The 27,977-nt window shown below is 36.9% G+C and overlaps 1 protein-coding gene across 1 annotated transcript in view; it reads left to right on the forward strand.

Moving 5' to 3' along the window:
* DPY19L1 (dpy-19 like C-mannosyltransferase 1) overlaps positions 1-27,977 on the forward strand; it is a 56,701-nt gene that overhangs the window by 14,351 nt on the left and 14,373 nt on the right. The window contains exons 6-17 of the mRNA XM_060781624.2: positions 8,157-8,277; positions 10,119-10,212; positions 14,445-14,502; positions 15,138-15,229; positions 16,266-16,365; positions 17,851-17,928; positions 22,180-22,266; positions 22,874-22,927; positions 24,093-24,173; positions 25,074-25,175; positions 25,948-26,019; positions 27,333-27,364. Coding sequence (XP_060637607.2) covers positions 8,157-8,277; positions 10,119-10,212; positions 14,445-14,502; positions 15,138-15,229; positions 16,266-16,365; positions 17,851-17,928; positions 22,180-22,266; positions 22,874-22,927; positions 24,093-24,173; positions 25,074-25,175; positions 25,948-26,019; positions 27,333-27,364 — 971 coding nt within the window. The remainder of the gene's footprint in view (positions 1-8,156; positions 8,278-10,118; positions 10,213-14,444; positions 14,503-15,137; positions 15,230-16,265; positions 16,366-17,850; positions 17,929-22,179; positions 22,267-22,873; positions 22,928-24,092; positions 24,174-25,073; positions 25,176-25,947; positions 26,020-27,332; positions 27,365-27,977) is intronic.

Genomic DNA, 27,977 nt, shown 5'->3' on the forward strand with positions numbered 1-27,977 from the left:
ATGTTACCAAAAGGGCCTCTCTCAGCTTGGCAGTGCAACAATATCAAATGAGCATATATGTCTGAATGCATTATAGACAATGATTAAGGATGCAATAAATAGAGAAATTAATTTATTGAGCTAAGAAATGCTTGAAAATTTACAGCGGAATGGCAATGAATTACAAAGGATGAGCTGTTTAATGCAGATAAATTACTTGCTGGAATTCTATTTTGTAAATTTATTTCCAATGAATTCACATACAACTATACAGTTGAATGCAGATTTAGAAAAAAAGTTAATAAACCAATTACACTGGTCACCACATATTTTGGTGATTCAAATGTTGGCTCTGTTTCTGGGTATATATGTGACCTGCTGATTGCAAAAATGGCACTAGTTTTCCCCTATCGGCTCCAGTTTTGAGATACAGAACATATGTTATCAACTAGCCTCCATCTGCTGACTGATAGAAAACTTTGATAACCATATCTAGAGCTGATGCAGTATATCTAATACAGTTTTCTGAATCAGCTCCCCAATCAACCCCAGGAATGGGTCTAAAAACCAAGACACCAATATTGTTTTAAATTGTTTGCCCGTGTTATTACTATAATATGAAGGAAAACAAAAAGGAAAGATGTTTCATAAGTTATTAAAGAGGAAATAGAGGAGGAAAACCATGTTATAAAGCAGCATAACAGGCTAAGGAAGTTGCATTTTTAAAAGAACCAAATTACACAAGAAAGAAAAACATTTTAGTAAGGAAACTGATAAAGATTTGGAAATGGATGAAATAGAGGAAGTGCAAATTTATGAAGACTCAAGTGAAAATTGAGAACCTTCTAATTCAGAAGCTGATGACGTGTCAAACTTTTTTCAGTAGAGGAATTTAAGAATATAATGATGAAAGTAATTCAGACTTTGGTTTAGAGTTGATCAGAGTTAAACAGGTATGATAAATAACATGGAAATGTTGATGACAGAGTTTCTTCAGTGTCAAAGTATCATGCTCCAATCATGGGGCTGATTTTTGGCTGTCATTGTCCCTAAAGAGTGAGACACAGTATTAAAAGAAGTAGATGAGCTTAGGACAGAGATAGTATTGAAAAAAGCACACAAAACATCTACTTACGTGATAAGGAACTTGACAACAATGTCAGTGTTTGCAAGGACTATGGTCTTTTAAGTTCAAGATATATTAGACACGCAGGATATTTATGCACATATTATTAATAGTGCCTTTAAAGCGGTTCAGAAAATTATGAGATATATAATCCCAAGCAAGATACCTACCAGACAGACATTTGAGTTAGAATGTCAGAACAATTCTGGATGTGCTGGAGGTAGTAGAGCGTCACCTCAATAAAGATCTGGTATTATTCCTCCTGGATGTGGAAAAAGCATTTGGTATGTTAGCTGGGGTTACGTGGTAATAAAAATTGGAAGGATAAATTGTGGGATTGTGCACAGATGGTCAAGATTTTTAGCAATTTGAATTATGAAAGCCATGAAACTTTTGAAAGAAACTGAAAGCTGGCCTTAGCATACTTGATGGGAGGTCTTAAGAAATAAAAACAAGAGGAATTTGTTGAGATAGAAGAATAGAGGGTTAAATAAAATGTTCATAAACTCAATGGGGATCAGTGACAGAAGCCAAGGTGGGTAGCATTGGAGTTGGGGTAATTGTACTGTGGGTGTCAGGTTGCCAAAAAGCCTTGAGGTCTGAAGGGCGGAACTCTGCAGCCTCTTTGCATATTGGTCAAGGGCAAGGGATCCTTGGAGTCACAGCACAAAGATGTGAAGCTCAATTCCACAAATCGCCAATTCTTCCAAATTTCAAAATATTCAAAGGCTCTCTTTATCTGAGCTCCCTCCAGCACTATTTCGTTCTTTCTCTGGGGAAGGAGTATGGGATTTCTTAGGATTCCATGGGAAACTTGTGCTTCTAAAAGAGCTCCACGGCTGAAAAGGTTTGTGAAATCCTGTTTTAAAGAGATAGATTGTGGTTGTATTGAAGCTTAAGCAATAACATCAGTAAGGCATTGCCAGAGTTACCGGCATTTTCAGTATAACAACATTTATGCATATTTGAATAATTTATGTTTGAAGTTGAAGTCCTCCATTTATGTCAAACAGTATAAATAGTTGGATTATATTGCAAGATATATTGGGGGGGGGGGGGATGGATGAAGTCTTGAGCCTACCTGTGATGTGGTTGTCCGATAGCGACAAAACTTTATCACAGTTCCATATACTCTCCTCCACTTTAACACACTTTCCTCATCTGTGCACTAATCCTTGGAAAAAAATGATTTCTTCTGGGAATTGCACCAGTCCTTCAAGGTGTCCATGACAATGTCATTGGATAGAAAATTCTTTTCAGACTTTTCATTGTGGATAACGGAATGCAATGTTCATGTGAAATTCTCAGTGCTTCCGCTTGTATTGCAATGTCACTCAGCAGTATTGCATGACCACACATGCCACATTGTTGTCCATAGTCACATCATCTGCAATATGGTTCTCATTGCTGGAAGTCACCATTTTTCGTGACCCTCCCCGCCCCATCAGAGAGCAACACTACACACACAGGTAAAATTTGGTGGAAAGTATGAAGAGTTGGTCTTCCCCAGAAAATATTTTTGTCATTCCACAGTGGCTCCTTCATAGGTAGGCTCTAGACTTTTAATCCATCCCTAATATTTACCAAACTTTCAAGTATCCCTTGGGGAAAAAGTGGCATAAGTTAGATGTCAGGAGATCTGCTAAGGCAGGCATCCTCAAAAACTGCGGCCCTCCAGCTGTTTGGGCCTCCAACTCCCAGAAGCCCTAACGAACTTGCTCAATTGAATTCTGGGAGTTGAAGGTCCAAACAGTTGGAGGGCCACAGTTTGAGGATGCCTGCACTAAGGTATATATTGACAGAACCACAAGTCTTTTCATTCAAATATATTAGGTAGATAGCTTCAGAAAAGTAATTGCATGGATAATTAGAGCAGGCATCCTCAAATTGCGACCCTCCAGATGTTTGGATCTCTACCTCCCAGAATTCCTGAACATTGAACAAGCTGGCTAGGGCTTTTGGGAGTTGGATGTTCAAACAGCTGGTAACCACAGTTTGAGGATGCCTGGATTTACATTTCTGTGTTATAGCTGTGCAAAACTTCTGAGATCTGAGCATGTATGCCCATACTCTACTCATTCCATGGTGATGAGCTTCTATTTGTTGGTATCTTTGGAAGAGGTTTGCACTACTGCTGGCTATCAGAGCCAACTGTGTTTATAAGAAGAAAACTGATAAATATGGATCAGCAGAAGCTGCATTTGGATGCATAGGCTTCATTCGGTTAGGTCAGGCATGAGCAAAATTCAGCACTCCGAGTGTTTTGGACTTCAACTCCCACAATTCCTAACAGCCAGTAAACTGGCTGGGATTTCTGGGTGTGAAAGTCCAAAACACCTGGAGGGCCGAAGTTTGCCCAGGACTGTATTAGGTGATAGATAGGCAGCCATCCCATCCCTGTGTAAAAGAGGCTTGGGCATTTCTAAATTGTGTGTGGATTGCTCCTCTTCCCTGTCCAGAAAATGAGGTGTTGGAATTTAGTTTGAATGTTCATTCTTGTATAGAAGGAGGAACAATCCAGCCCTATTCAACAGGAGGCTACATAAAAAAGTGAAACAACAGCAACACGGTTCTTTAAGTTCAATTATAGCTAAAACTTTAGAAAAAAACTGAAGGCAAAGGGAGAGGGGGTTGGTAGTTTAACAGAAAAAGAACTTTGGACCCTGCTTAGCCAGCTGGCATTTGGGGAAAACCCAACTGTACATGGACTGTTCCTCCTCCTATCCAAACATCATAAGTTCCAATGCCTGTTGTTCACTAGATTTCTAAAAACACCTGGCCTTCTATAGTGCACTCCTCTAGTGAAAAAAAAAGTTTTCATAATACAAAAGTGCTAGTCCTTTGGTATTTTAGTGGAGTAAAGTTTGTAATGATAATAATTTTATTTCTTATCTGCCTCTCCTCATGGCTCGAGATGGGTTACAGAATAATTAAAACAAATACACACATTAAAATGTGTTTTATATAAGATACATATTAAAACTCTGGTGGCACAGGGCCCCTTGGTGGCGCAGCAGGTTAAACTGCTGAGCTGCTGAATTTTGCTGACCAAAAGGTTGGCCGTTCGAATCCAGGGAGCGGGATGAGCTCCCGCTGTTATCCCCACTTTCTGCCAACCTAGCAGTTGGCAAACATGCAAATGTGAGTACATCAGTAGGTACTGCTCCGATAGGAAGGTAACAGCGCTTCATGCAGTCATTCCAGCTACATGTCCGTGGAGGAGTCTACGGACAATGCTGGCTCTTCAGCTTAGAAATGGAGAGGAACACCACTCTCCAGAGTAAGACATGACTAGACTTAATGTCCGGGGAAACCTTTATCTTTACCTTACATATGAAAACATATTTCTATAAAATACATATTAAAACACATAAGACCAAGATTAAACAAAGGACACAAGTTTAACAATTATGCTTAAAAACCAACTGGTTTATGTATTTTTTACATCAGCAATTAATATATTGTAGGAATATTCCTAAAAGAATCCAAGTGGTGGTTCCCCCAGCATCTTCACTCCCTTTCGTGTGTGTAATATTTTCTGTTATTCAATAAACAACATTTGTATTTCATGATTGTATGTGAGTATATTGTGAATTAGTCACAACGTCTTTCAGAGTGGAAGCAAATTCTGGAGAGTAGGCAAACAATAATTCTACACCTCTAGTTCAAGCTTCTTTTTACTAAATGCTTAAGGAGTGAAGCATATGGGATACTGAAAAAATGATATGCATGTAGCTGTGTTATGCTGTAGAGTCCTAAAGCAATATAGCTATTACTTTTTATATACCACTTTCTCTTCAAAGTGACTAAAAAAAAGGCCACCTTAGTTGGATTTGCGTGCATCATTCAAAAATAGACCACACAGACCTAAACACTTGGGTAGTGTTTGACTTGTGATTATGTGATACGAAATCCACCATTTATATCTCGTTTGCTGTGTCATGCTGTGTTTTTTTTTGTCAGCACCAATAATAATAAAACACTTTATTTATATTCTGCCCTTCTCCCTGAGGGGACTCAGAGCGGATTACAGCATATAAACAGACACAGGCAAACATTCAATGCCTTGTTACAATGAAATACAATTACCCACAAATGCACATTTCCGTCTCTGGAGATGGTACTCATCTCCGGCTCTTGTGGAGGTGCTCATTTCAAATCGAAGGAACCTGCGTTGTCCATATAGACCTCCTGGTCATGTGGTCGGCATGATTGCACAGAGCGTCTTTTTCACTTTCCCGCTGTGGCAGTACCTATTGATCTCACATTTGCATGTTTTCGAACTGTTAGGTTGGCAGGAGCTAGGGCTAATAGTGGAAGCTCACCTTGTCTCATGGATTCAAACTGGTAACCTTCAGGTCAGCAGTTCAGCAGCACAAGGGTTTAACCCATTGCGCCACCACGGCCCCTCTGATTCCAAAGCTTTGAGCCATGTCAGTTAAGGTGGTGTCAATCTGCATTAATTCTACAGTGCAGATGAACCCTAAATTACCATATACACTTCTGTGTAAATCAACCTCACATATAAACTGAGGGCAGGTTTTTAGTCAAGATTATAAATCTTGCTATGACCCATGGATAATTTGAGGATAAAACATAAGGATATGTAATAAACAAAACATTTCCTTTCCTTTCAAAAATTCATAGGCTTCTAAATATATAGTTGAAATAAAGGCACTATGTAAATGCACATGAGGGCTTAAATACAATGAAGGCACCAAATCATATCTTTTTTTTGAAACCAAGTAGGGAATAAATATTGTATGGGTGAGTCAGCCTGTTTGTAATATACGCTTGGCTTGAGAAGTATTGTAGCAGAGCAGGAGCAAGTAGGCATTCACTTAGAGAATTGCTCATGTCCAGATGTGCATATTCCATACATTTCCCCACTATTTCTATTAGTTATTACAAAGGTCACACATGACTAATCTGATTGAATTCTAATAATGCTGTGGTGGTCAAAAGTGATCTTGTATCTCATTATTATTGAGACTGACCCAAAGAGCCTACTAGAGAAACTGTCAAAAGAGAGGCAAAACTCAGTTCTCCACCCAGAAGTAGGCAGACTGAAACTTTGGAAGTGTAGAAGACAATAAGATATCAGAGTGGAAGAAAATTTCACAAATTTACACATTTTAATAGGATGCAGGAAACTCTTAATGGGATCCTCTTATAGCCACAAGTGGATTACATTTTTAAAATATACCAGAAGAATTACTTTACTTACTTAGGCAATCCCTCATTGTCCAAGTATAATGGCGTAGGAGCATTGCTTCAGTGCTGGTGGTCTTTGTTTCTTCCAGCACGCTGACATTTGTCTGCCTGTCTTCCCAAGAGATTTACAGGATTTTTTTGGAGGCAATGCTGATGAAATCGTTCCAGGAGTTAAGTGTGATGTTTGTAGACAGTACACATTTTTCAGGTGTATAGCAGGGTTGGGAGGACAATAGCTTTATAAAAAAGCACCTTGGTATCCCTGCGGATGTCCCAATCCTCAAATACTCTCTGCTTCATTTGGAAAAATGCTGCACTCGCAGAGCTCAGGCGGTGTTGTATTTCAGTGTCAATGTTGACTTTTGTGGAGAAGTGGCTGCCAAGTTAGTGGAAGTGGTCAACATTTTCTAATGTTACACCATTAAGCTGTATTTCTGGTATTGCAGAGGGATTGGCTGGTGACTGTTTAAAGAGCACTGTTTTTCTCGATGTTCAATTAGAAGCTGAGATTCTATTATGTTTCTGTGAAGGTGTTTAGAGTGGCTTGTAAGTCTTCTTCTGAATGTGCAGACTGCACTATCATCAGCATATTGGAGTTCTATAACATGTTGTTGTGACCTTGGTTTTGGCTTTCAGTCTGCTGAGGTTAAATAGCTTGCCATCTGTTCGATAGATGATTTCCATGTCCCATCAACAAGATAAAGTATCATAGCAATGAAGATGGAAAATAAGGTTGGGGCAATAACACATCCCTGTTTAACACCCGATTCCACCTTAAATGGGTCACTTTGGGAGTCATTGCTGTCCAAGACTGTTGCCATCATGTCATCGTGGAGGAGCCGCAGGAAGTTCACAGGGCATCGGATTTTTTGGAGTCACCAGAAATAATGACTTCAACCCAGTGAACACATTACTTAATAAGTTCTCTTTTTTACTGATGGAAGTTAATGAGGGCCTCTGTCCATATTCTGTAAAGATATACTTGCTGGCTATGTTGTTATTTCTTGGTCCTGTTTTTCATATTCTAACTTTTGGTTGCTAAGTGTTCATTTAAAAAAAAAAGGAGTTCAGAATTTGTTTGCAGATATTCCAATAATTCCACCCTTATTGAGTCTTTTGTCGACATTTACCTAATTAACTAGCAACTTTTCAAGTCTGTGGCTACATCTTTTTCTCACTGTCTTTGACAGTGACCTTTCTTGTAGCAATTACTACATAAATAGAGCCATTACGCTTTGTGTACTTAAGCAGGATCCTTCATACTTCAAGTGATGCAATTACATGGTCAACGTTTTACTGCTACAACCCTTTTACTGAAGGTTAGTATCAACATCAATATAGAATATTATTCACTTTCATTCCAGACCCCACCACATCAGAAAGGACATTACACTTACTTCATGTATGGCATTCTATACTATTTTTATTGTAGGTAATTTTATAATTTATAACTTTCTATATAGCTTTAAGAAGAGATCTCTGCATCTACAAATCTGTATGTGTTAACATGCATAACCACTTTCAGAACATTACAGAGTGTTACCAGCTGTTAACAAAGAGCTTGCAATTCAGGGAGCTTGCAGTAATACATTTTCAGTTCATGGATGTATGTATGGTAGCATGTGATGATTAGCACTATATCTTGAGCTTCCACTTCATGGACCAGCGTGGGTTGGTCCATGAAGTCACAAAGAATCAGAAGCGACTGAACAAATAAACAGCAAAACCACTTCATATAAGTACTGTTAAATTTTAAATCAGCGATATACTAATGGATAGCCATATATAAGTCTGTTTTAATTACTAATTGGAAATTATAATCCTGTTTTCTGCACAGGTTGTGCTAGCCAGTTGGTACCGCATGTACACAGGGGCAATGAATTCTACTGGCATTCAAACACAGAAGTGTTGGACTGTAAATAGGGGAGAATACCTCAGCCCCGTTCAAAGCTGTGAAGGCAAGTGTTGCTTGTTAATTTTGGATGTTGCATAAGGCAGACCATGAAATGTCCAAGAGGTTTATCAGGGCTTCTTTCTTACATAGTAGGTTAGTAAGAAAAAGTTGCCCCCCTCCCAAAGGATCCTCAAAAATTGCCCATTCTCATTTTGCAAAGATGGCAACATACACTGTTAGAGGAAACATTCAGTCGTAATGTTTTGTTTTTATCAGTTAGGAATCTTGGAACTATAAATACAAGATGTGTTTTGTATGACCAAAAGATTAGGGGCTTGCACATAGCTCCTCCCCCTCACATCCATTGTAGCAAAGGCAATAGTATAATGGAGATTTTTGGGATAGGAAGTAAAAGTTTCACTTCTAGTCTTACAATAAACTGCCCTTAACACAAGCCCCTGTGGCTGTCACTTCTGTCGTCATATTTTCTATCCTATAGTTGTTGGAGAGGGGTTATGTGTTAGTGCCAAGTAAAACATAACACATTTTCCCCTGTCTGTGCTGAATACAGACAATGCTATCTCAGGAGCCAAGAATTGGAGCAAATGAAGAGGTTATAAAAGGGTTATATATTATCAGACTGTTATACATTGAATCTGAAGTATGATTGGGTTGGCAACAAATGTAGCCTGCTTGTGCACACACACCAAAATTGCCATGTATTTTTAGTGTAATTTGGATTTTTTTCATTGTCCTTTCCCTGTTATAGCAAAATAAGAAATTACAACCTCCTAATTGTGAAAACTACAAAATATAAAATTATAATAAATTTCATTATGTAGATTAGCCATGTATCACACGTAGCTTCTAATGCTTACATCTTCCTTATACTGTTTGATTCACTGTAATCATTGTAATTACTGGATTCAGGAATAGTGTCAAATATTTCCTAAACTCTGTTTTAGTCCTGAGTAGAATACATGCATTGAATCCATTACATTCATTTGTGTGTTTATTCATTACTCACTAACTGATTGTTCTAATTCTAGTGGGGACTAACTGGCAAGTTGGCAGCCCAAATCATGTAATTTGATAATAGAGAAAATTTGTCTTGATTAGTGGGCCTGATAGTATGTCTTATTTATCCTCATGGATAGATTGGAAATCTCCTCAACTTTGACATGTCCCCTTTGTATAATAAAAAGGCAAGGGAAAACTTAAACTAGATGGGTGATTAATATATTGATGAATCATCCAAATACATTTTGAATGCCCTGTACTTCCTTATATACTTTTATAGTAATAATCTCTATTTAAGTTCTCCTCTTAGTTGAGGTTGCCCTGATTTTTCCAAATCCTATAACAAGGCTATTCAGAAATATCTAGAACGTAAGAGGAACCAAGCTGGCCTGTATTGAGAGACAATCTTGTTCTGAGGAGAGAAGCAAGATCCCCTCCCACATGCTTTTATTGTTTCATTATATACATTTATTAATGTTTGTTGTAATATAGATTTTAACAGTGATTTTTTTAGTGCTGTTTGTGTTTAATTCTGTTTTACTGTTTGTATATTTTAAATTGGATACAAATGCTTTTATGTCAAGCTGCTTTGATTCCTCTCTGGGGAGATAAAGCGGGTATAAATGATTATTATTATTATTATTATTATTATTATTATTATTATTTACATAAGCCCCTTTGTGAGATTTTCATGAGAAATTGTGTAAAATTTGTTACATTTGTTAAATAAACTTTAAAATTATTTGTTTTTATTTTTTAAAAAACATGAACAATGTTTAGTTATACTATAAGGTGCACCACCACACACAAGAGTTTGACCATAATATAGACATAGTTAAAATACAATGTAGTAATTCTGTTTTAATGTTTTTTGCTATTTGATAGGAATGGGAGATCCTGCTTGTTTTTATGTGACTGTGATATTTCTTCTGAATGGATTAATGGTTTCAGTGTTCTTCCTATATGGCACATACCTAAGGTAAGATGCACATAAGCAAAAATAAACCATTGTTTGAAAAGCTAATATACTAGTTAATTTTTTAGTTATTAAATATATTATACGTTACAAAACATTCAGAAGAAGACATAGGAATACAGTAGTTCAGATAAGTTATTTGAGAAAGAAGGATATAAAAGTATTGGTAACATTAGTTTTTTTCAAGATAAACAAGAATCCACTAACGATAGACAAAAGTTAAAATAGAGAGGTTCAGATTTCAAGTGCACTGAGAAAACTGGTACCAAATGAAGTAGAATTGCCAATGTCAGAGATGTTGGAAGATTTAATAAATTTAGAATGGGAGATGCTATTTAAAACAAAATGTCTCTGTTTTGTCCTTAATCCTTTGGAGTTATTCTAGAAGCAATGGGGAGTTCAGCTGTTTCCCTGCTTGGACAATATCTTATTGTAGGTTGAATGCAGCTGAAAGTCAAAAGCGCTATCTCAGACTAATTTTTCATTGTCTCCATATTTATGGTTTTTTGCAAATTGCGAAAAGAGTGAATTAAAAGCATGAAGAAACCTCCTCTCAAGGCAGAAATAAACATACGAAAGATTATGGTTGCTTTCACTAGAATGAAAGAAAATAATAATAAAAGAATAAATAATAGAATCGAGAAATTAGAAGGTAGTAGATTTAAGGCAAGGGTGTCAAACTCTTTCATTGAGGGCCATGTCAGCCTTATGGTTGCCTTCAAAGGGCTGTTAAATCCATGGATGGAGAATCTGTGGATACAGAGAATCAAATATTTTTACATAGTGGTTGGTACTATTTAGTTTTTACCTAGTTTGGGTTCTCAGATGTCAGTGAACAACAATTCCCGTCACTTTTGATTACTGCCATGCGGACTCAGGATAATGGAAATCACACTGCAATATCCCTTGTGGCTCTGAGATTGGGGAGAAGGTTAAAGGACATTTTAACATCAGGTATCATATCCACAAGCCTTGTATCTAAATTCAAACCCTACTATCCTGACTAAACTGGACAAACAGCTACCCTGCATGTATTACTTTATCACAATTAGCCATTTAGAGCAGTGGTTCTCAACCTGTGGGTCCCCAGATGTTTTGGCCTTCAACTCCCAGAAATCCTAACAGCTGGTGGGATTTATGGAAGTTGTAGGCCAAAACGCCTGGGGACCCACAGGTTGAGATCTCTAATTTAGAAAGATTGCTCACAGTAAGAAAAGGGACAAAGTACACATTTGCTGGAAACGAAGGCAGTCAGCTGCCAATGTTGAGGTTTGCAAGCAAAATGAAACACAAGAATGTGCAGGAGTATGTGGGCAACATCACTGTCGAAGTATAGCTTTGCAACCAATGTGGAATGAGATCACAATAGCTGCTAAAAGAGTTGTTCAGAATACTGTTGTGGTCTGAAAAATGGTTGAATTATTTAAGAGCAGTCTATCTCAAAGGGACTTTAAATCTGATAATGGATTATTTGAACAGAAACATTATACACCCAGATAATTTGTACCAAGGAGTGTTCGACAATTTTAGAGAGCTGATATGGCAATTTTGTGGTGGACCTTTTCACATCTGGGCAGAATTTCAAAATAAGATATTTTTAGTAGATGGAAGCATGGGTGCAGAGGGGCACAATCCATTAGTGCTGGATTGGCTGCAGACTACTATATGCTTTCCCTCTATTGTCAGTAATGCAGAGGTCTCTAATAACAATCACAATGAAGAAGTGGAAGTTGTTTTAATTGTGTGTGCAAAAATGAATATTGTACATAGAAACAATTTATGTTCTGCAAAGCACTCTTTTCTGAAAGTGTTTTTGTGCAAGTAATTTTTTATGGAAGTAAAATCCTGAAAATAATGGAAATCATAATCCAGCACAGTAGAGCATAAACACCAGAAATTGTTCATTCGAGGATAAAATAAAGTTTTACATCTTTATTGGATACTAAATTTTCTTCAAGATGGCAGCAAAAAATAGGGTTTAAAGAAACTGCTGGGTGTCCTACTTTACAAATGTCAGCATTTATTTATTTATTTATTTACTAACTATATTTATATCCTGCCTTTCTTGACCCTGAGGGGACTCAAGACGGCTTACATCATAGGCAATAATTCAGTGCCTTAAAAACAATATACAATTACATAAAGATTTCAATTAAAAAATTAAAACAAGGTTAGAAAGCATCAAAACATTTAAAACATTACAATTACCAGTATAAAACCACACTATCTGCTATCATATTCACAAGCATCTTAGAAGTTTTATTTTTAAATTGTGTTTCTATTAATCCCCTAGATGGCAGTGTTGAAAAGCAGTTGGTTAGAAACTACATTTTAAAAAAACCCAGTTACTTCACCGTTTACTTGCCATGTTCCAAGCCAGTTCTAGAGCAGCAGAATTCTAACATTTTAGAACACATTCAAAATAAGTGCTTATATTGTATTGTAAAGCATTGTATCGCATTAAGTGACAGTGCATTCCTTTTGATGTGTCCAGAAACCATAATTTATTATAACAAGGATGAGTTGCAATAAGTGGATGAGAGGAAGCCACAGGGAGGAGGGAGCAAGCTTGTTTTCTGCTTCCTTGGAAACTAAGACGTGGAACAATGGCTTCAAACTACAAGAGAGGAGATTCCATCTGAACACGAGGAAGAACTTCCTGACTGTGAGAGCCGTTCAGCAGTGGAACTCTGCCCCGGAGTGTGGTGGAGGCTCCTTCTTTGGAAGCTTTTAAACAGAGGCTGGATGGCCGTCTGTCAGGGGTGATTTGAATGCAATATTCCTGCTTCTTGGCAGGGGGTTGGACTGGATGGCCCATGAGGTCTCTTCCAACTCTTTGATTCTATGATTCTAAGTCTCAGGCTTGCACCCTCTCAGTTTTTCTGAAAAAGGAAAGATGGAAAGATTTTATTTCTCTTTCTAATTACTGAAATTTAACACTGTGTCCCTAACCCTAAAGTGTAGTTAATCAACAAATGCAATTGCCATTGGTGGAGACTATTTTGAATAGTACCATGTTGTAGAAAAGAATTACTTTACACATATATGTAGTTGCATGTGTTTCATGTTGTTAATAAATGACATATTACCTTTAGTGCAACTTTTGTAGTTGCTATTAGGGCTGTGCATAGATACGTTTTTCAAAACGTTCTCCAGATCTTTCGGCTCTTTAAGCCAGCCGTAACAGCACAGGCACCATCACCATTTTTTTCCAGCTGCAACAGACCACGCAGCTGCTGACAACGGCTACTTTTGGTTTCATTTGGTTACATGTGGAGCAAGGAGAGGCAGCCACGCACCTGCATGGGATTTCCCTGTGAGTCCTGCCTGTTGAGCAATCAGAAAAGAAGAAAGCCACAACATGTCATTTAGCCAAGCTGGGCTTTCATTTTTCTGTTGTGAGTAGATTCCTGAAAGAGACAGATCATGCATCAGTCCTCTGGTGATCTAAATTCTCATTGCCGATCACAGCTGTTCTGCATTGCTTGCCTTGGTTTTTGATTCAAGTAGCAACGCATAAGCATTTACTTTCCACACACTTAAGAAACTGACATCGATGGTGCCCTTCAAATGTGGGGAAGAGGTATCTTGCAATTTCTAAAACTGCCATAAAATGTGGAGGTAATTTATATCTTTTTAAAAGAGAGAGTTGCTAATGCTCTTTCAGGTGGTGTGGCTCCCACTAACATAAGTATTTGAAGAGTGCCTTCACTTAGCTTCATTGACAGGGTGTTGAGGAGAAATGAAGCTAAAAAAGGTGGTTCCTTTCGTCAGATGCCTTAAACCTAAGTGTTATTGAAGGATATAAGGAGAAAGGATTCCTCAACCCTTTTTTGTAAGTCACCCTGAGTCTCCTTCGGAGTGAGAAATGCAGTAAATAAATAAATAATAGTTCAAGGTTATGAAGAGGAACGATCCCAGGAAAAGTGGTTTCTTAGGACTGATGCCCTAAAAATGATTGATGCCCTAAAAAGGGGAGCCTGGGAAGTTCCCCCATTGCCGCCAATGGGCCAGATCTTCCCTGAGCAAAACAGATTTTTTCGGCTGCTGTATTGAAAAACAAAATTTTGTCCACCCCGAGAGTCTCCTAAAAAAACGAATTGGGAGGGGGGGGGCACCGAAATCTGGACACCAAAAAATGGTACCGTGTTTAGCCAAATTGCACACCCCTAGTTGCTATCTTTAAAAAGTTTAAGATCAATTGCCAATCTTTTTTTTCCTCTTTCACTTTACAGTGGAAACATATTGGGAGGTGTGCTTACAGTGGCGTGTTTCTTCTTCAACCATGGTGAGGTAGGTTGGTCACACTGATCAGTTGTTGAGCAAGAAACACTTATTCTATCAGTCATATCAGAATATAGAATCCATTGATTAGATATAATAGCGACTTATCTATATTGGTTTTAATGAGTTTAAGTCACAACAGGTTTCTATCAATTGAATCGAAGTTTGCTACTAAGTCAACAAAGGCAACAAATATTTGATAATACCAACAATTCCTTGTTGGGCTAAAAATCAGATTATGGTCAACAGTAATCTGACCTTTCCTAAAATCATCTTCTTCAGAGTGAATATTATCATTAATATATTTCCATTTCCCCAATTTATTTAGGAAGTATTTACTGTGTAACTTTGAGTCAGCATTTAAAAGACTAGTAGGTTGATAATTATTGGGGATTTGCTTATCATCCTTGTTGTGAACAGGGACAGCTATGCTCTATTTTCAGCTCACTGGAATTATACCTATATTGTTGATTGCGTAAACACTTTGGCTAATATTGTGACCCACCACTCAGGAAAATATTTGAATATTTCTGGTGAAATTTTCTATGATTTTCAGTACTTTTGTCTTCCAATACAGTGTTTTAACGAAGAAGAAAAGTAAAAATTGGAACATGCTGTGAATTAACCTAAGTTCTTGTTTCTAGAGTACTCGTGTGATGTGGACTCCCCCACTTCGTGAAAGCTTCTCATACCCATTCCTTGTGCTTCAGATGCTATTACTAACCTACATTCTCAGGTAGTTTTTATTCTTTTCATTAGTTAAGTATGATTAATGTTTTAAAAATAACTAAAATAGTGTATTGCTTTAATCCACATATAGTGGAGAATGTATTACTACTGCGCTTATAGTTTTCTGTACAGAAAGTTGCATCTCTGCTTTTTTCAGTATTATTCCACTGACAAAGAACTCCCTATCATCATATCTAGCCGTAAAGATGGAGTAGAAAGGAAAACATTAATGGGAAACAGTGAAAGAAACACATGTATGCGAGTATTCTGTAATTCTCAGCGATTATGTAATGTTGGCATAGCTGTACTGCCACATGTTCTTTACATTTTTTTTCTGTACCTGTCAATGGAACAGATATCTTGTGTTTACAATATTTTTTCTGTAGCTATTATTGACTTGATTAGGAGTGGTACAGAAGAATATCACCATCTGCCATGGTTCAATATCAGGTTAACCTGTATTGAGGATTTTCTGTAAAACCACTCAGTTGTCTCTTCTTTCAATCTAGAACAGATTATTGCTACATTCAGGGCAAATATCTTATTTAAAAACAGTTACTATGGTAGAAATGATTTCCTACCTCTGTTTCGTCTCTGTTTTTGGGTGTGTGAAAAACAATGAAAGCGGGAGCTGAGCCCTTGCACTACAAAACTTCCCATAACTGATAAGCCAGAGTTCCTTCATATCTCTAGCATTTCCTGTCATTCAAGATGAACCAGTAGTTTTGTAATTGTCATTATTGTGTTGCATGCACATAAAATGTTATAGCTTTCTTTTATGTATCATGACTTCCTAGTGCCTTGATTTGTATTTCTTTTGTATGTATAATTTTCTAATTTATTGTCCAGTGTTGATATTCTGTGCCAGTGATGATTCATATTAATTACTGGGATTTATCCAAAGCTTTTTAAATTACATTTTTATGGCTGTGACTGTCTTAAGTGAACTTTTAGTCTGCAACACTTAATTTTCTGATGCTCTTTGTATAAATAAATAGCCACAATATTGTTGGACTTACTGTTCTTTTATTCTCTTCCCCAAGGACTCAGAATGTTAATAGAAGAAGCCTGATTGCACTATCTGTTTCTAATGTTTTTTTCATGCTTCCATGGCAGTTTGCTCAGTTTGTACTTCTAACACAGGTAAAACAACAAATTGTAATTATTCAAGTGTAAATTTGTGTTTTAATTTTCCAGTAAAAATAAGCATAGCAACACAAAGTTTATACATATGTATGATCATGAAGTGTTTTACTAGTTCCCTTCATGGAATAGTTGTGGGTTTTTTCCTGTGCTTAGGGTAGTGGCAGAGTACTTAGGGTAGTGGCAGAGAACTTCAAGTACTGGAATTCATGATGTCCTAAACTGCATATTTCAGAAAACGTAAATATTGCCAGTCTTCCGATTGTAGGAGAAGAAAAAAATGACTGTTAATCATCTAAAAGTTTAATAATTTTATTTAAGAATATGTGTCAATAATTGCATGTAACTTTTTCTCAGTGTATTAACTGAACCTTTAATTAAACACTACAACCCTAATTGTTGTGCACAGTGTATTTTGGGCAATATGTAGAGCTTATTCATGTCATGCAGTTGCTAGCAAATAAAAGTGTTCTGGTATGTTGTTTATTTTATTGTAATTTATATTGTAATGCTATTGGAATATGGCTTCACCTTTCCTCTGAGCTAAAAGTAAGGTACTGTTTTCCAGTAAATGTTTTTGTTTACAAAAGCAAACAAAAGAGATAACAGCAAAACTAAAACTATTTGAATTCACAGTGATCTGATATAAAAATAGCAAAACCACTTCCTCATATTTACTTCTACAGATTAGTGACCTTTTTGAGAAGTAGAAGAAGGGTTTGCCAGCTATCTCCCATCAAAATGGAATACAATAGCATTCTCTTCCACTCATGTGTTGCAGAGGAAACATTCATAGAAGGAAAATAGATATATATGTGTAGACTCTTTTCCCTTTTTTATAATGCAGGCCCTCTACTAAATTGTATTGGCTTACAATTATATGAAGATGGCATAAATGCCAGGGGACAACAAGGTGATTAGGCCAAACAGCTGGCATTCCTTTAATTGTTGTTTGTGCAGTTTAGGCTAAATATTAATCAGGATGTTGCGGCCAATAAAAAGATGTGAGTTGATCTATTTATTTATGAAAAGTAGTCTGTTTTTCCTTGCTTACTGCTGTGAGGAAAGTGGCCTTTATTGGAGATATCACCCATCGTCTGCTTTTCAATCACAGCTGTGAATTAAAAAAAACCATTTTAATGACAGTTTTGAGGAATTTTGACTCCTATTTATGCTCACTATTAAAATGTGTAAAGGCATGGTATTTTTCAAATAAAGAGCTGTGAAATCATCATTTTTCATAGCTGTGATTGCTACTAATATTTATATTAGAACTAGAACTTTTGCCCTCTTGATTTTTCTATATGACAAAACTCCATCGCATCGAAAATAGCTTCCCATGCTGTTTCTTTAGAAAACCAAGTTAAACTTTACCTCACCATGTAGAATGAATGGCATACTGTAATTGTTTGGAATCCAGATTACTTTTAAAATATTGTTCTCAGCAGAATATACTTTCAATTATTTTATTCTTTTCAATTGCAGGTGGCGTCACTTTTTGGTATATATATTTTAGGATTCATTGATCCATGCAAACTACAGAAGATACTTCTTGCACATATGGTAATGCTTACTATACATTTTGTTTAGAGTTAAATCTAAAAATATATGTTTAATAATGTACCAAATGAATTTAAAGTTAGTTGGTTTTGAAAAATGTATATCATTCTTTTTAGCTAAACCCAATCCTCAAGGTGACCTATAACAGCATATGATGATCTATTTTATTGTAACTTAACAAGCACACATTACAGTTATGTAACACGGAGGAATTTTTGGACACAGGATGCAGTTGGTGTGGGAATTTTTTGAGAACTCACAAAGCTTACTCAGTTCTTTCTGGTAATTTAGTAGCCCCCATTAAAGTATTATAATACTGTTGCTTCCAGTTTTCTTCCTAAAACAAGTCTTGATTATCTGTACATTTTGTCAAATTATAATTTGTATCTTTAAGATGTTTTTTAAAGGTTTAGATTTATAATTAATCTGTAAGGGTGTGGTCTTTGATCAAGAATGAGGATAGTTGACTATATTCTTCATAGTCTCTGTGACTCACACAAATGGGTTATGTTGTGGCTGTGCAGGGCCTCATTTGTAACATTCTAGAGCTTGACATAAGTGTTTTGACAGTAACCTCATCCACTTCCTACATCACAACAGCTCCTTAAAAAGAATTTGGAGGTACAGTTGTACTCTATTATATCTTTTCAGTATTTTGACTCAGAATTGTTTCTTGACTGATTTCTCTTGCGTTTCGGTAATAGTCTGACTTTGGATTGGCTTTGGACTGCTTTGATTATTCCTCTGTCATGTTGCAGTGGATCAGTAACACCATGATAATGGCCTCTATGGCTTTCTTTAAGAAATATTTGAAGTGTTAGATCTCTGAGAGAAATGCCTATTCTAAATGCCTTCTCTGTTATGATGAAGTGCATGTTGTCTAATTGTGCTGTCACTCTTGGGTCTTTATTCTATGTACCAGGAAAAATTGAGAAGTAAGACTTAAAGCTCTCCTGTATGCAGATGCCCTAAGAACTGCTGCAATGCTGTGTAAGCAACTCAAGGATTTTGTTCAATCTCTGTTATCAATGTTGTGTCCTTAAGTACCATCTCAAGCCTGTTCAGTAGTTGTTCTGACTCCATTGATTTATTTGACTATGAAATGTTCTTTCAAAGATTCAACCAACTGTGCACCTTCATGGGCATCCATCAAAAGTTTTTATGGGAGAAAGAGTAGTGCTTTTGCTTAAGCAAGAAGCTTGTGCTGTTGTAGGACATCAAATTCAATTGTCAAAGCATACTGCACTGGGAAAGTTGTTATAAGTAATGTTGCCATATACTGATGTGCTTGGCTGTGGGGTTTTCAACAAATGCTATGATTAAAAACTTACCTTTCAATAAGCTAGGTCTCTTTTTTACAGATATTGATTCATGACAAGCATGCACATAAAATGAGAACAGTGAAGAGATAGGAAATTCCTCTGGTCTCTATAAGCAATTCAAAATATAAGTATTTTGATCAAACTAATATTAGGTATGACCGAATGGAAAACAATGTTTCTGCTACCCTAGCTACACATCCCCATATGCCACCACCTCATGCACCACTATTCAAAGACAAGCTTCAACAATTTTATCATGTTTGGAACACCATTATCTTGGACAAGTAGGTCCACGATATTGTCAAAAGGAAAGACTCCATACAGTTCTGGGACACTCTCTGTAGGATTTTATCGATCTTGCCCTCCTCCCATTTTAGAAGAAGAGGTGAAGTCTCCTGCACGCAAGGATGGCAGTGAGCCTGTCCCACTCTCATCTGCATCTCATCTGCTTTTTCTCCTGCTACTTCATTGATTCCAAGAAGGACACACCTCACACCTTGTTCTTCCCTCAGCAATTATGTGTCAGAGGAGAAAAACATTATAGCAAACTGCATTGGGAAACTGTAGCATCCTATGACTGGAAACTGCCATCAGACACTCTCCACAGCATCTTTGTGATTTGGAGTATCCAGTCAGTGGACTTCTTTGCCTCTCCCTGGAACAAAGCCATGCAAGATCTTCTCCAGAACCTCTAGGAAGGCGATCTCTCTCGTAGATGCATTTTTGTTCAATTGGAGAGGTTCTATCATATATGCTTTCCCTCCATTTCTTCTTACCACTGGGACACTGGTCAAGATTCAAGAGGACAAGGTCAAGTGCATATTATTCACATATTGGTGGCTCAGGCAGCCATAGTTCACCACACCTCTGTTTTCTCAATGGTAGTTTCACAGATTTCATCTGCACCCAGAAATGCAGATTCTACAACAGCAAAGCTGAGCATCTCAAGACCTACACACAATGGCTTGGAATTTTTTTTCTATAATTGTTTAATCAAATTCAGTTAAGCAAATCTTTGTAGTGGCCCAGAAGCCATCTAGAAGAGTCTGATTCTACAAATGATCAAAATTTTATGACTTCCTTCATTTCAAGGGAATCATGTAATGAGATGCACCTCTTGCCTGCATTATGGAATTTTAAAGTTACTTTATATCCCAGAGATTTGTCACTATCCTCTCTCAGGTGGTTTCTTGCAGCTATTTTGGCACTTTTGATGCATTGTTAAATGTTCATGTTTTTCTGATCCACTGGCAAATATTTTCTTGCATGATTATAAGAATCTTCACCTTCCTGTTGCTTGTCCACTTCCACAGTGGAGTCTTGACCTGCTCTTTTATTTATGTATCAAAGAAACAATTTGAACACATGTCTTCTTGTGTCCTCAGATTACTCTTTTGGAAAGCCACCTTCCTAGTCACCTCAGCTAGAAGCAGGACTAACATATCCTTGTTTAAATTCACATCTGCTTTTCATTTTAATCAGGACATTTCTTTTCCATCCATCTTCCAGAATCTGACCACTACATTGCTTAGATATTAAGGACCTTTTATTTCCACTATACATCTGGATCTCGGGAATCTCCAAGACACTTTTGGTGCTACTTGTCTACAAGGAAGGGGGGTTCTAGTTTCTAATCAGAGACTTTCAAAATGGATTACCTCAACTATTTGCCTATTTTTATTAACTAGGAGGCAAATAGTCTTCTGCTTATGTCAGAAGTCATTCCACCAAAGTGGTGGTGCAACAACCACATTTCTGAGAGACATCCCTCTGCATGATATATGCTGAACTGCCACACGGTCTAGTCCTCTGACTTTTATTTCATGCTACAGGTCGACCTCCAGATCGCAGCTAGAGGCTGTGTTTGAGAGGGCTGTGCTCTTCTTCTGTGTGATATATTTTCCTCCTCCTCCTATGGTTAGTAATTTGCTAGTCTCCTCTTTATGTGAGTCACAGAGAGGGTGAATAAGGAGGACAGTTTGCTTACCTGTAACTAACTTCTCAGGTGGTCATCTGTGAACTCGAACACCCTATCTTTCCTTCCCTCTTTGTGCCATGCCTTTCCTTGGCTCCTTGGGCTGCTGCTTTCAGTGTCCAGGGAGCTGAGTGTTTAGATGGGAAGTGCTTTGATGGGGAGCATGCAGAGTGGATGAGGCTACTGCCAAAATGAATATGTAAAGCTCTGAATGATGTACTGCTGAAGTGCAGTATAACCCATTTGTGTGAATTCACAGATTACCACTTGAAAACTACAGTTAAGCGCAAGTTATCTCTCCCTGGCTATTTTAACTGTAGTTTTGAACTATTTTAATGAGTCTGTTTCTAAATGGTTTTGCGTGTATATTTAATATTTTAAATATTTTATCCATTGTACATTGGTTAGTTTAGGCTTTAGTAGGCTTTTTAAATCAGACATGAATTCTAGTATTATTATCACTGAACTCAAAAGTCCTTCTGTTTAGATATCAGTGCAGTTACAGTGTGACAGTACAATCTACATAGGACAATGTCATAACAGTGAAAGCCTTTTCAGAAATCAGATTCATTAAGTTCAATTTTACTTCTAGAAAGGCAAATACAGGATTATATCCCAAGCCTGCTGCAAGAAACTATTTAAAATAAGTTTTGTTGTCAGACAGGTTAGTGTTAAATATAACAGAAAGTAAGATATGGGAAAAGATAATTACTGTGGTACATTTAAAATTATGCAGTACTCTTTTTAAAGATCTTCTGATGGGTTTTGGTTAAAATCTGTACTAAGAAGCTAGAATATTTGATGATGAGTATTTAGAGATGGAATAATGTTATCTCAAAAGCACTATCTGTGTTATATTGTTCATCATATCCTGGGCCTTACAGACATAGGCTGTGACACTTCCAATGTTATATTGGTGATTGCATTAAAATCTGTTCGTTTATTTACACCCTTTAGGCATCACTTGCAGTATGTTTTGTCCTTATGTTTGGAAACTCTATGTTGTTGACATCCTATTACGCTGCCTCTTTGGTAGTTTGTTGGGTAAGTTAGTAATGGAGTACTTTTTTGTTTTATTTTCCTAAATGCCTGCAATAATTCCCGAGGTGCCAAAACAATATACATCACTATTCAACTTTTCAAGGCAAAGACCTCCCAAAGTGACTTACTCAGATAATTGGTTGCATTGATAGTTAGATCATTGTTTTATGAATGGTTGATGTATGAATTGTGATGATTATACTTGTAGTAGGAATATAAGCTTTACAATCCACTTGCAATGCTTCCACTCCCTGTCCTAGTGTTCTTCTTTTATCCACCAATCTCTGGTTCAGTATAACTTTTCTATTAGGCACTTTTCTCACTCTGCTCCATTGCCCTCCTTTGATGTTCCATTGTTCTGAGGGTGAACAGAATTTGCTATTTGAATAGGTCATTCTATCATTGTTTATTTCCGAAGGCCTTCATAGCTCCAATAAGCGTATCAGTTTGTTTAATACATATAAGGTATACAATGTTGAATTCAGAAATCTCCTAACTTTGCTTATAGTAATGTGGATTATTGCTCCATGCTTCTAGAATACCGTACAGGAAAACATTGCATGACTGTTGTTGAATTAAAAGTATTAATATAACACTTTCATTATTTTAGGGTATTCTTGAAATCAGTCCCAATTACCTGAAAATACAAAGTGTTCCTCAGTGGGTAAGGACTGACATTTTACATTATAAATACCAATATATGTCTTTGGATGACTGAAACAAAAAAAAATTACTGTAAGATAGATAATGAAGTATTAATGTGAAACCTTGCAAATAGCTTTTCCCCAAGACATCTGGCCATGTTGACAGAAGTCTTCTTATAATATTCTACCCTGATTTGGGATGATAAAGTTAGATTGATCAGCTGCTGACTGATTATTTGTTTGAATTGCTATTTTAGGAGACTTGTAATGCTATTTTAAAGATTGGTTTAGTAATGGTTTATTTTAATTCTGTGTTACAAGTAAAAACTAGAACAAATAGTATGCATGCAGTATGACCACCAGATTGGTGGTATTGGTGTCCACAGTTTCATTTTTCCATGCACAGATGCCTCAGCACAGCTTGCAGGGCGGGGATCAGTGGCTGAGTTCAGCTTGCCCTGTCTCTACTCCAGAATTATGTGGCTTTTCCCATTTCTGGGTGAATACCAGCAAGCAACAGCTATTGCCACACATGCCTCTGTTTCCTGTCCACCACTGCCATTGCAATTGCCTGGGAACGAGGAGCTGCTTTGGTCTTTCATGGGCTCTTGCTCTGTTTGATAGTGTCATTAATTTTTTTTTTAAAACTTAAAAGATTTTTTGTCCCAATTCCTGAGAACACCAAATATGTGCAACCCCCCCCCCCCCCGCCGCCCTCCCCACGTTTATAGAAGATGTGGGAAACATTTCTTGCAAAAAAAAACCCCTGAGGGTTATGCTGGATGCCCTCAAAATGGTTTGTGGGTTCTACACATTTCCAAACGTTAAACTGCATGTCGTTACTTTGTGTCATGGTTGAATACATGATCTGTAAGGGGGGGGGGGGATGCTATAAACAAGATACTGGCGGTACTAGTGGTAGAATACAAAACGTTCATTCTCGTCATTTTAATTTCCTGATCCGGAGCAGTGGGGATGAGGAGGGAGGTAGAATAGTAGTCACCAAATAAAGGCCAACTTCCCATTTACCCATCCTCTAACAATGGATATTTTGACAATGGCAAATTAATCTCAAATGTTTTATATAAACCTTTAACACTATGTGGTTATCCTACAGTCAGATGTCTCTTCCACTCAATACTGAGTGCTGTTGCTCTGCTCCATCTAACAATGTTCATTTTGTAGGCAATTGAAGCCATTATTTGCCTCTTTGGGACAATTGTCCTGAAGTTCTTGATGTGTCTAATATTTGGAATAACTGATGATGTAAGTAGCAAGTTCATTGTAACATGTTGTTAGCTTTCTACATCATGTAACTGTTTCTTTTTATTTCAAAGGTACAGAAACAAGTTGGGAAACAGACTGTCTTCATTCTTATCATGCAACGTTTATGTATCATTTGTATAAGATATATTTCTATTACATTTTGGTCGTTACAAATTTATCCTTATGAATTCTGTCTGAAAATTAACTTTAAGCCAGTGAAAACTTTTGAAAATTGATCACTGCAAATTTCAGCAAATAGTCTGGCAGTTGTTTTTGGATTCACCTGAAATTTTTGAATACCTTTTAAGGTATTCAAGCCTTCATTTTATTCAGCCATAAATAATTGCTCACATAGCAACCAAAACTGGAGAAAGCTAGCGCTACCCGAGTTTGCTCTAGAAACTAGCAGCCTTTAATGTCCAGAGCAGGTCAAATGCTACCTTTTCAGCGCAGTGACTACAAGTTTGAAGAATAACTGTGTTGTCTTCCTTCATTTTACTGTTATCCCCATCTTTTTCTTGGCAGTCCAACATGGCGAAATACACCGCAAAAGCATAATATGTTATGTCTTCATAGAACATGGATTTCTGAGCATATAGTTTGAGATCAGTTAGTTCAATCATCATTATGGAGTTTATGGCTTCCATTGGGTATATCATAAATCATGTTAACAGGAAACTGCAACCTATCCGTCATCCATAGCTTGGTGTTTCTCGTACTTCATGTAAATTGCCCTGTTATTTACAATTAACTGCCATCCTTAGTCCAAAATGCTTGTGTTACTTTTTTCTTAGCAATGCATTGTTTTAGTTCATATAACACAATCCATAATTGTATACCTTTTTTAATAAAATGTCAAATGAAATGGCTGACAACATTTTCAATGTAATTTCTTACCAGGCCCATATAAGCAACCTGTTAAAGGCAAAACTTATTGGTTATAGAGATTTTGATACCTTAATGTACACCTGTGCTGCAGAGTTTGATTTCATGGAAAAAGAGGTAATTATCACCCACTGACAATATTATGGTTTGGATTATTGAAAAAACCTCTGAACTGTTTTATGTAAGAGACCATATATCAGGGGCCCTCAAACTTTTTAAGCAGGAGGCCGATTTATGGCCCTCCAGACTGTTGGAGACCTGGACTATTCTTTGAAAAAATGAATAAATTCCTATGAACACTGCACATCTTATTTGCAGTGCAAGAAATGAAAGGACAATACAATATTTAAAATGAAGAACAATTTTAACCAATATAAACTTACCAGTATTTCAATGGCCAATGAGATAGTCAAGTTAATTAGGATTGTTGTTGTTTTGGGCCTTCAAGTTGTTTCAGACTTAGTGCAACCTTAAGTCTACAGTTTAGGGCGGGAGGTGGGTAAATGACCTTGAAGGGCTGCATCCGGTCCACAGGCCTTAGTTGGGGACCTTTGCCATATATTAAGAACTTGTCTGAAATACTGGAAGATATCATTGAGATTTAGTAATATAACACTAAATAGAAATAGGAACATGAAAACAAATTGTAATATAGGTTAACCTTTTGAGTTTGCTTTTTTCTATTGATGATGGCTTGTGAGATGATGCAAGTCAAGCATGATGATACATTTTGGCAAGTCTTTGTGACATCAGTCCTCATCATCAGTCCTCTTGGCTAGATCTGACATATTTTGATATAGCAGTATTTTATTTCCACAGAAGAAAACTATGTACTTGTATTGCAAAGTTTCTGTGTATATAATTTGCTACCTTTCAATTTGCATTTCAGACTCCAATAAGATACATGAAGACCCTGCTTCTCCCGGTTGTCCTGGTTGTTTTTTTAGCAATCGTTGCAAAGGTACACCATTACTGGTTTTATTTTAAAGCTGGTTTACATTTAATATGTAGTGTGTGTAAAAAAAAAGTTATAGCACATTGAATAAGCTTCCAGTTCAATCCATGCCACAGATGGCCCTTAAGATAAGCCTCTGTGGCACCAATGAGCTATAAGACTTATTCGAGCAGAAATGACAGCAGATTGCAGTAAAGGAAAGTACTCCACTAGCCAGCTGACGCTATAACCAAAGCTAGTTCAGTCTCATTTAAAAGTATTTTTTCAAGGCTAAGAGTGCTACCTAGTTGAATCAATGATGATGATGATGATGATGATGATGATGATGATGATAAACTTCATTTATACCCCCCACCATCTCCCCAAAGGGGCCTCGGAGTGGCTTACATGGGCCAAGCTCGAACAATCAGATATTATCTCAGGGAACATGGTCACCAGTCATATAATTAGAGCCGTGACCATCAGGTCTTTTACCACTCTCTGATCAGGTGTTCTCAAAAGCAACAATGGATTGGTTCAGTTTGTTCCTTCTATCACGCTTGTACAATTAGTTTACAGTGAATAGGATATGTGTGCTTATCTTGAGTTTTTTACATTCCATTAAGGGATACTGTTGCAAGAACTGCTGTAGTTTCCTTTTTGCACTGGTTCCAGTTTTAAAATACAATAGCCATGGTGCAGAGGGCCCATCAAACTTGACAATACATCTGTTCACGTGACGTTAAATGCCACCTCTCCTATTTTTGTGTCTCACGTATAATTGTTTAAAAAAGAGTACTGTTGGGGGGAAAGTGTAAACATACCAAAGTATGTAATTGAAGACATGTTAGATATTTCATTTGTATGTTTGCATTTACACCAATACTATTTTGGTGTACACCACATTTAGTAGGTGTTGAATTCGGCACTATGCATATCTAAGTACTTTTTAAACTTAAGTGCACAATTTAGAGTAGTTTGGATGAAATATAGCATTTCAGAAAGAGAAGACAAATTGCACAGTGGATCCTTTTTACTTCCACTTGAAGTCCGCCATCACCCAAGTAGCCTGTTTAGAGTGACTGTCAGGGTCAGCAGAGAAAATGTACTAAAGATTTGTGAGGCTGAAATAGCTATGGACAAACAGAATATTGTTTATTCCAATACAAAAGTCTAATTTAAGACCCACCGTACATTTTTGTCCATGCCTACTACAAAATAAATCCCACAGAGTTCCTTGGAGTTTGCTTCAATCTAGTTGAGTTTATGATTACAGGCTGAATGGTTGAAGTGTATATGTGTAAAGAAAAACGTTTGTTTTCTAATCTTTTGTATTTCAGTGCATTCCGTTTCAGAAGAAAGTCTCTGAAAGGTAAATATATGATGAGTGTAATGGACTACTACATAAAATACTATCAATATGTTGTGTAGCCTTTGCTTTATAGTATTGCTTTATTTTGCATGTCATGTAAGAAAGTGAATCACTGTATAGCTCTACGCTTTACAATAGAGAGTATTACATAGGTCCAATGTGTCAAGTCCCTTGTAGAAATAATCATTTATCCTCTTATACTGCAGAATGTGTTACAAGTTTAGAGCAACTTGTGGCCAATGAAAAAAATCTTAGAATTCTTTTGGCTTGCAACCAAGTTTTTCCAAATTAAACAAATCCTGTGCTTTTGTTTGAAACTTTCAGGCACATTAACAGAACAGATACTCTGAAATGATGCAGCTATTCATCAGACACAACAAAAACTTACAGTTAATGTGGGCTAACAACAATTTTTACACATTTTGTGGTGCTGTGTTTTAACACTGCTATACCGCTACGTGAACCGTGATGAGAATTGGGTCTAAATAAAATGTGATGCTGTTGTTGTTATCGTTATTATTAAAAATCCATATTTTTGGTTCAAAACTTGCGCTTTACTTATACATTCAGTTGACTTATACATGAGTTTATACAGTATTTAGAATTATGATGT

Source organism: Anolis sagrei, chromosome 6 (genome assembly GCF_037176765.1).
Source record: "Anolis sagrei isolate rAnoSag1 chromosome 6, rAnoSag1.mat, whole genome shotgun sequence".
Taxonomy (NCBI): domain Eukaryota; kingdom Metazoa; phylum Chordata; class Lepidosauria; order Squamata; family Dactyloidae; genus Anolis; species Anolis sagrei.